This window comes from Portunus trituberculatus, unplaced genomic scaffold (genome assembly GCF_017591435.1).
Source record: "Portunus trituberculatus isolate SZX2019 unplaced genomic scaffold, ASM1759143v1 PGA_scaffold_202__28_contigs__length_962959, whole genome shotgun sequence".
Classification (NCBI taxonomy): domain Eukaryota; kingdom Metazoa; phylum Arthropoda; class Malacostraca; order Decapoda; family Portunidae; genus Portunus; species Portunus trituberculatus.
This window is the reverse complement of record NW_025541370.1, coordinates 715561-725653: the sequence shown is the minus strand read 5'-3', so window position 1 is coordinate 725653 and position 10093 is coordinate 715561. Positions and strand designations below refer to the sequence as shown.

Genomic DNA, 10093 nt, shown 5'->3' with positions numbered 1-10093 from the left:
TAAGAATTTACCTTTTTGGCCATTCCCACGAACTTCTGCCATAACATAAACTCAATGTCACTGGAATATGAGCAGAACTTGTGAGATTAAATCTAAATAATAATGTTATTATTAACTAACAGTATATTGAACGTCAATATTATGATGGTGAGATAATGAAAGAAACACTTTGCGTTTTTACTATGTTATTAATTCTTATACTGTATTGAATAATGATAGAAGCAACATAATATTACAATTGATACATAACTATTGGTTAATGGTGCAAGTGACACTCCAAGAAAAAGTTCAGTAAGGTAGTGCGAAAAACGGCAGTCTACATTTTTTAAGATTATTACTACAATTCTTGATCTTCTTTATCTTAGCATAGAGAACAATATCAAATTATTACTGCATATTATGTAGTAATGATTCGACATATCTTTGAAAAGAAATTTTTTTAAGTACATTGAGAAACCTAGGAAAACTGTTTTGTTTTTATATATATAAGAGGAAAAAAATGGCCAAGAGCAACAAAAACGCTTATGCAAAAAGTCCCACTGAGATGCCAGTCCAGTCAAGAGGGTTAGCCAAAAGAAGGGCAGAAATGTCTTAAAACCTTCCTCTGGTCATATGCTGATGGAAATACAGAAGCAGGCAGGGAGTTCCAGAGTTTTACCAGAGAAAGAGATGAATGGTTGAGAGTACTGGTTAAATCTTGCGATAGGGCACGTAATAGAGAGCAGAAAAAGAAGAAAGTCTTGTGCAGCGAGACCAATGGAGGAGGGGAAGCATGCAGTTAGTAAAATCAGAAGAACAGCTGATATTAAAAAAATGGTATACGTTAGGAACAGATGCAACATTATTTCGGTAATAAAGAGGCTGAAAACAGTCTGCCAAAGGAAAGGGGATTCCGAGGCTGCAGGCCGTATGTATAGCAGTCGCCATATTAATTTAAAACTTTTAAGAAAGGTGTGTGTGTGTGTGTGTGTGTGTGTGTGTGTGTGTGTGTGTGTGTGTGTGTGTGTGTGTGTGTTGTTATTTGTTAGGTGCAAATGTTTTGCGTGAAGGAGGAGAGTTGTCCTTAGAGGACAACTGTGACTGTCCCATTGAGCTGTGAGATACAAAGAGAAACGTTTAGCAAGGTCACAGCTGACTTTAATGATAAGTTCAAAGCACTCCCTGAACGAGTGCATTAGACCTCGCTGGGAGTAAATGATCGTTTTAGCAGGTGTCTACTACCTCCTTGAATTTAATTCGTTATCAGAAAAACACGCTTTGGAAAAATAATACTTTTAAAGAAAATTTGAGGAATGACAGCTTGGTTGATTGGTTCCTAAAATGATTGTCTGTTGAAACATATTTTCAAAAGAAAATTAGAACTAGTAGACAACCCTGAGGTTAAAACTAACCATATTTACTGTGAGTGACGAGGAGACCAGTAGAAATATATATATATATATATATATATATATATATATATATATATATATATATATATATATATATATATATATATATGCTCGTATAAACTGAACAAAGTACCCGTGAGAGAGAGAGAGAGAGAGAGAGAGAGAGAGAGAGAGAGAGAGAGAATATAATGATATTGAAGCAGTAAATGTGATGTTGAGAAGGCAAGGTAAGTAAATCTATCAAATCTTATATAAGATGGAAGAAACAAGGAAGATAAACGTATAGAAAAGGAACCATTGGAAAGAAAGATAGTTAGAGAAAAATCGTTGGACCTATGGATACAGCTGACTTCATCCTTCCTTTGGAATTATCAATGAATAGGAATCTGGGGAAACGTGGAGGATATATTATACATGTGAAAACTCGATCATCATGAGTTGTCTTGTGCCCAGGGACGTCATCCACCACACGTTCAACTGCATGACGTAATTAGGTTTTGATGACTGATGTCATCAAAACTGTTTACAACTTGTCTTGAGATGACATCCGGGATGGTCGCCTGTCAGTCCAAACCAATGATAATCAGAGAACACCAAAGCCATTAAGTGTTAGCAGATGAGATGTGGGGTTACAAGAAATGCTTGCAGACTTCGTTAGCAATCACAACAAAACTATGTAGTACAAGTATAATTGAGGTGAAATGATAGAAGATAAGCTGTTAACTCAGTTTGAAAATTCTTAATATTTCCAGTTCCGGTCCAATGTACATTAACGTACTATCAATAATAAGGACTGAATGTAGAAAATGGAAAATCTAAAGACAAAATACAAAAATAATTGCTATCAATATGAAACATCGTAGTAGTTCATCCTTGGTGAGATTGAGATAATGTGTGACGCACGCAACTTCAGGTGCTTCTTATTGCTGTGTGTCTCACGGTATTTCACAATAGTTAATCTGTTAGTGTTTGTTTATGCAACTGCTGATAGTCTTTACCTTGTTCACTTTTTTGTTGTTTTGTTTATGCGTATAGACATCTGCCGAAAAGATAATTTACTCCCACCATGGTCTAAAAGCACTAGTTTAGGTTATGCTAGTCAACAGTGGACTGAACTTATCATTAAAGCCAGCTGCGATCTCGCTGAACGCTTCCCTTAGTGTCTCACAACTCAAGGGGGCAGTCTAATGACAATTCTCCTCCTTAACATGCACCTAATAATACACGCCCTTTTTAAGATTCAAAATTAATATGGTGACTTATACACCAACCTCGCTGAGTTCTCTCCTAAGGAGAATACTATAAATGCCACCAAGTAGGAGCTGCTGGTCTTCTGCTACTGACCATAAATGTCTTAACACCCTTCTCAATTTATTCTTCATTGATTTCTGTAACATTCGAGGTCTTACATTTAATTTTCAATTTGTAGAACACCACCTCTCCTCTACTAGACCTCATCTTCTTTTCCTCTTTAAAACAGCCGTGGTACAGTGGAACCATACGTGCTTTGGGATCCGAGGGGTCTCCAAGTGCACGGGTTCGAATCCTGTCCACGGTCTGAGTGCAGGTTGCAGGTTGGGCTTCCTCACTCAGGGCAACAGTTTCCTAGCGGATGGGCTTTGAGATAGGAGGTACCCTTAAAAGTATCCCCTTTAGCCCCTAAATTCCCGTGAAAAGCCCACATAGTATAAAAAAAAAAAAAAAAAAAAACACAGCTAGGTGTCTGAGGCAACTGACAGTAGCCCTTTTCTGTTTCCTCCTACTTTCTCTGTTCGAATTTTCGTTCCAAAGCTGGATACAAAAGTATACTCTCTCTCTCTCTCTCTCTCTCTCTCTCTCTCTCTCTCTCTCTCTCTCTCTCTCTCTCTCTCTCTCTCTCTCTCTCTCTCTCTCTCTCTCTCTCTCTCTCTCTCTCTCTCTCTAACGCAAGAGTTAAGTAGTACTTATAATCACTTATCCCTTTCCCTAGTAAACTCTGGAACTCTCTTCCTGCTTCTAGATTTCCATCTACGACCTTTACTTATTCAAGAGAGAGGTTTTAAGGCATTTACCTCTTTATTTTGGCCAACTCTCTTGACCCCGTTCAAAGACTGGTATCTCAATGGGCCTTTTGTTTAATCTTTTTTTGTTGTCCTTGGCTGGTTTTCCTAGCTCTCTTACATAAGAAATCTTAATCATCTATCAATATGATGATTACTAATAAAAAAAACAGTGGCGACAGACAACAATTGTTACATATGGCGTTACATTGCAATTGACTTTGTACAAGAAGAAAAGTGTAGTAACGTACGACATTGGAGGTCGAGAAAGGTTGAAAGGGCCAGTGAGTGAGGCTAACGAGTCAATTTGGGATGGAGGACGTCTACAAGCACATGGCCCTAGGCCAAGGGCTGAGCAACAAGACTGTTTTACTAGTTCCCAAACTGAGGAAGAATTATCCCTGAGGATAATGCAGCAATTTTCGGGGGTAAGAGAGGAGTGACTTATGAAAAATGGAATTCAAGAAAACATTACTGTACTCTGGATTAGGGTTAGATTAAAACTTATGAATCTACTCTGATTAAGTATAACTTAAAGTTTTTTCTTTTTTTATGTAAGAAGGATAACCAACCAGTGACAACAAAAATATTGGTGATAAGAATTCCCACTGAGGTATCGATCCTTAAACAGGAAAAGTTACCCTATTTGGCATAAATGTCTTGAAACCTCCCTCTTGAATGAATTCAAGTCATGGGAAGAGGGAAATACAGACTCAGGCAGGGAGTTCAAGTTTGCTAGAAAAGGATTGAATGATTGGAAATACTGGTTGTCTTGTATAGAGATATCAAGTGACAAACAAGTGCTAATGACATGAAAATGTTATATTGGTGAAATATCAAAGGAAGAAGCCATAGGCAATGCATATCTTTGTTATTTAAAGATAATTGATGATGTACCGCGGCTCATTCTTTTCCGACACCCTCAAAGGCGAGAAGAGCTGTGTTTGGCGCTATACCAGGAGCTGTGTACTAGATGTCTCACCATGTGGTCTCTCGTGCAGGATTCTTCAAAGTAAGGGTCAGTGTCTAGCACTGGTTGCAAGTGTTTATTCATTGGGTCCCCACTCGCCACAATGTTGATAGATAACACACACACACACACACACACACACACACACACACACATAACATTCCGTGTTCTAAAGAGTACTCATCTTTCACTTACGATGCCATATACTGCCAATTTTAGTAATTTGAAATATTATAATGTAAAAGCTGGAAAGAAACTTTTATCTTTTTCAGAGGAATAATGAGACAATGGTACTTGACGCAATGTACATATATAATATATAAGATGAAAACATGGAATATGGATTGAAACAAAACTGATAATATCTTCACTGTAACAATAAAAACAATGTAGACCTGAGAAGGACACATCATGCACCTAAGGTTTAATAACTACTTAGCTAGAATAACAGATAGCTAGATAACTTGCATATGGTAGACAGAAACGGGTAGGGAGACATATGATAAAAGATTGTTTTATCTATCTATATATCATCTACATGAGGGGTTCTCAACCTTTTTAATCTTATGTACCCCTCGAAGTCTTTCAGTATTGATCACGTACCCCTTACCCACAATGCAAAGTCAGAAAGGGTAACAATAAATGCATGGTTTATTGACTTGGTTTATTAAATTTAAATTGTGTTATATATGTGGAGCAGACAAAATTTTTAATTAATATTAGTATGTTTCTATGAGGTAGTGTCGATAGGAACTGGTACCTCACAAGGAGACACTATATGTGACTAACATGCAATACATTTATCCCAGCCACTGGGGGAGCAGGCCAGCTCAACTCAGTGCCGGTCCCAAGCCCGGATAAATGGGGAGGGTTAGCGGTAGGAAGGGCATCCAGCTGTAAAAACCTGTGCCAAAACCATGGAGCGAAGTCAAGAGTATGAGAATACAGCTAGGGCGTCCCCTGTATGCGACGCGCAGGAGCCTCGCCTGACTGCTGCGATAAGTGGGAGAAGGCTACCGTGTCCTGGGCGGGCACGGCCAAAGAAGATAGCCCAAAGATTTGGTTCCTTAAATGTGGGGAGCATGACGGGAAGGAGTAGAGAAGTAGCGGATGTGATGAAGAGGAGAAAAATTAACATCCTTTGTGTCCAGGAGACTAGATGGCGAGGTAACAAGGCCAGAGAACTGGGAGATGGGTACAAGCTCTTTTACAGTGGAGCAAACAAGGAAGGAAGAGGAGGTGTGGGAGTGGTATTGGATGCTGAGTGGAAGAAACTCATTGTAAATGTAAACAGGTGCAGTGACAGAGTAATGAGCATTAAGCTAATGTATGGAAAAGACACAATTAACATCATCAGTGCCTACGCACCACAAGTCGGCTGTAGTAGTGAGGAGAAAGAGGATTTTTGGGAAAAGATGGATGCACAAATCACAGGGATGGGAGAGGAAGAGAGAATCATCCTTGGTGGTGATCTGAATGGCCATGTGGGAAGAAATAGAAATGTTATTGAGAGAATACATGGTGGATGGGGTGTGGGAGAGAGAAATGAAGAAGGTGAAAATGTGGTGGATTTTGCAGTGGCTTTCGACATGGCAATCTTGAATACTTTTTATAAGAAACAGGAAAATCAGATTTGGACATATTGCAGTGGAGGAAGAAAAAGTCAGATTGATTTCTTAATGTGTAGGAGAAATAACTTGAAGGAAATAAAGAATTTCAAGGTTATCAATGGCGAGAGTGTCGCACCTCAACACAGGCTGATCGTGATAGACTACGAGATGAAAGAGGAAAGAAGGGGAAGACAACAACGAACATCAAGAATTAAATGGTGGAGGTTGAAGGATGAGGCGTTGAAAGCGGAGTTTAAAACCAAAGTGCTGGACAGTATGGTAGAAGCTGAAGATCCAGACACATGGTGGACAACAAGCAGCAGCCACATAATTGAGATAGGGGAAGAAGTATTTGGGAAAACATCAGGCAAGGACGCCCCGCAGGATAAGGAATCTTGGTGGTGGAATAATGAGGTGAGAGAGAAAGTTAAGGCAAAGAAGGAGGCAAAGAAAACATATGACAGAATGGGAAATGAAGAAACAGAAAGAGCCTATAGAGAAGCAAATAAAGAAGCTAAGAGGTCAGTAGCACAAGCGAAAGCTAGAGCAAGGGAAGGCATGTACGATAAATTAGAAACCAGGGAAGCAGAGAAGAGGATATTTGCACTAGCAAGACAGAGAGAGAAGTCAACAAAGGATTTTACGCATATCAAGCAGGTTAAAAATAAGGAAGGTAGAGTTCTAATTGATGACAATGAAATAAAAGAGCGATGGAAAGAATATTTCAAGACACTTTTGAATGAGGAAAACCCAAGAGGAGTGATGGAGGATGGGGAACCAAATGACAGGAGAACAACAGCAATTTCAAGGGAGGAAGTCAAACAAGCCTTGAGGAGGATGAACGATGGGAAGGCAACAGGGCCGGATAACATACCTGTAGAGGTGTGGAAGAGTTTAGAAGAGGAAGGGCTTGAGTGGCTGTGTTGGTTGGTAAATAAGATCTATGAGAAGGAGAAAATCCCAAATGCATGGAGATGCAGCGATATTGTCCCAATATACAAAGAGAAAGGAGACATACAGGACTGTAAAATTACAGAGGAATTAAATTAATGTCGCATACAATGAAGCTGTACGAAAGGATAATTGAGAGAAGAGTAAGGGAGAAACACAGGTGGGAGAAGAACAATTTGGTTTTATGCCGGGAGAAGTACTACCGATGCAATCTTTGCGCTAAGACAACTGCTGGAGAAGTATGGGGAGAAACAAAGAGAGTTACACCTTATTTTCATTGATTTGGAAAAAGCTTATGATAGAGTACCACGCCAGGAAGTTTGGGCTAGTATGAGAAGAAAAGGAGCATCAGAGAAGTATGTGAGAGTGATCCAGGACATGTACGAAGGCTCAAGGACGAGGGTAAGGAGCAGTGTGGGAGCAACAGAGGAGTTCTGTGTGAGAGTGGGCCTGCACCAGGGATCTTCTCTGAGCCCATATCTGTTCAACCTACTCATGGATGACAGTATTCAAAATATAAAGGAGGAGGCACCGTGGACTATGTTGTTCGCGGATGACATCGTCTTGGTGGATGAAAGTAGAGATGGTGTGGAGAGAAAGTTGGAGAGATGGCGACGAGCATTGGAGGAGAGAGGTTTGAGAATTAGCAGGAGAAGACGGAGTATCTGAATTTTAATGGTCGACAGGAGAGTGAAGTATGGATGCAAGATATGAAGTTAAAGGGTGTGAAGGAGTTCAGATACTTGGGCTCTCATATATCAGCGGACGGCAACCTGGATGGAGAGATCATTCACCGTATCCAATCGGGCTGGAAGAATTGGAAAAGAACAACTGGAGTGCTCTGTGACCGAAAAATTAGTGCAAGAGTAAAGGGAAAAGTGTTCAAATCGGTGGTTAGACCTGCCATGTTATATGGTGCGGAGACGTGGCCAATAAAGAAAGCACAGGAGAATAAGTTGGAGGTTGCTGAGATGAGAATGTTAAGGTGGATGCTTGGGGTGACAAGGAGGGATAAAGTGAGAAACAATTTTATAAGAGGAACAGCCAAAGTAACGGAGGTGACAAAGAAAGTACAAGAAAGGAGAATGCGATGGTTCGGTCATATCAAAAGGCGAGAAGAAGGATATGTCGGCAGAAGGATATTGGATATGGAAGTGGAGGGAAGAAGACGACGTGGCAGGCCAAAGAAAAGATGGAAGGATCGTATTGGAGAGGACCTGAGGGAGAGAGGATTGAGTGGAGAGGAGTTTGGGGACAGAGCCTTGTGGAGAAGACTAGTGAGGAACAGCGACCCCATATGAACATGGGAGCAGCTGCAGAAGAAGAAGAAGAATCTTGTATGACCCTCTTGGCCGTCTTTCACTCTTCCCAATCTCCATTACATGACTTTTTCTCAGATTAAATTCCATCTCCCACCTGTTGCTCCACTCCCAAATCCTATCCAGATCTGCCTGTAAGATTTTACAATCTTCTTCACTCTTCACATACCTACATAACTTCGCATCATCCGCAAACAAATTAATATAACTGTTTACTCCCTCTGGCATATCATTAATATAGACAAGGAAAAGTATTGGTGCCAGCACTGAACCTTGTGGGACTCCACTCCCCACCACTAACCAGTCCGACTTTGCATCCCTTATTACCGTTCTCATCTCCCTCCATCTCAAGTAGTTTTTCATCCACTTGAACACTTTTCCCTTCAGTCCTCCATAAATCTCTAATTTCCATAGCGGTCTCATGTGAGGTACCTTGTCAAAAGCTTTTTTTTAAATCCAAATATACACCGTCCATCCATCCCTCTCTCTCTTATATTTTGTCAACCACTCTTGAATAAAAGCTCAGTAGATTTGTTACACATGACCTCCCTTTCCTAAAGACAAATTGATGATCCGATGATAACTTATGATCCTCCAGGAACCGTATCCAATATTTCTTTATCACCCTCTCACAAATCTTACCGACCACACTTGTTAAAGACACAGGTCTATAGTTAAGAGGCTCTTCTTTACTGCCTCCCTTATAAATGGGCACCACTTCAGCTCTTTTCCACTCTACCGGTACTTCCCCGGTTTCTAATGAGCACCTTACAATATCATATAATGGATCTATCAATTCTTCTCTACATTCCTTCAATAATTTGCCTGAAACTTCATCTGGTCCCATCGCTTTATCATCTTTAAGTTCCTCCAACATTTTATATAACTTCTTTTTAGGTATCTTAATGTCATCCATGTATACATTTCCTTCTACATTCTGAGGCTTTACAAACATTGTTTCTTTAGTAAATACTTGTTGAAACCTATTATGTGTGTGTGTGTGTGTGTGTGTGTGTGTGTGTGTGTGTGTGTGTGTGTGTGTGTGTATACCGTGGTCTTGAGACTCATCATCAGCAATAGCTTCCTGAAGAGAACTTGTAACTTATTTATTATACACACCACGTTCGCTAGCCTTCTCTTGCTGAAGGAGAGTAGCGACTAATCGTTCAATTGCGAAAATTTTAGTGACCGGCGGAAATTTATTAATGGTGAGCCTTACCGTACTAAGGACGTGACTATAGCGAGCAGTGTGTGTGTGTGTGTGTGTTTCACTGTTTGTTTGATCTGCTGCAGTCTTTGACGAGACAGCCAGACGTTACCCTACGGAACGAGCTCAGAGCTCATTATTTCCGATCTTCGGATAGGCCTGAGACCAGGCACACACCACACACCGGGACAACAAAGTCACAACTCCTCGATTTACTTCCCGTACCTACTCACTGCTAGGTGAACAGGGGCTACACGTGAAAGGAGACACACCCAAATATCTCCACCCGGCCGGGGAATCCAACCCCGGTCCTCTGGCTTGTGAAGCCAGCGCTCTAACCACTGAGTGTATTTTGCAGTGAGATGGATCAGAAAAATGACGTCAGTAAAAGTAATAAATAAAAATTCTGGCTACCAAGCTGAGTCTAGGATGCAGGAGGATGAGGGAGGAAGTCAACAATAATAGTGGTCTGAGTGAGATAGGGGCAGGCAGGGTGGTGAGGACCAAGGCACTTGTAGAGAAAACTACTACTGTAAAACTGGTCTACATTATTATGGTATAGTGCCATAAATACTATTTGTCTTATAAAGCGAATTTATTTTCCTC

General features: G+C 40.4%; 1 protein-coding gene across 1 annotated transcript in view; it reads left to right on the top strand.

Annotated features, from left to right (window-relative positions):
* Positions 1-5317: 5317 nt before the first annotated feature.
* Positions 5318-10093, top strand: part of LOC123500301 (craniofacial development protein 2-like) — a 5056-nt gene continuing 280 nt past the window's right edge. The window contains exons 1-3 of the mRNA XM_045248987.1: positions 5318-6424; positions 7277-7595; positions 7724-7827. Of these exons, the coding sequence (XP_045104922.1) occupies positions 5318-6424; positions 7277-7595; positions 7724-7827 (1530 nt within the window). The remainder of the gene's footprint in view (positions 6425-7276; positions 7596-7723; positions 7828-10093) is intronic.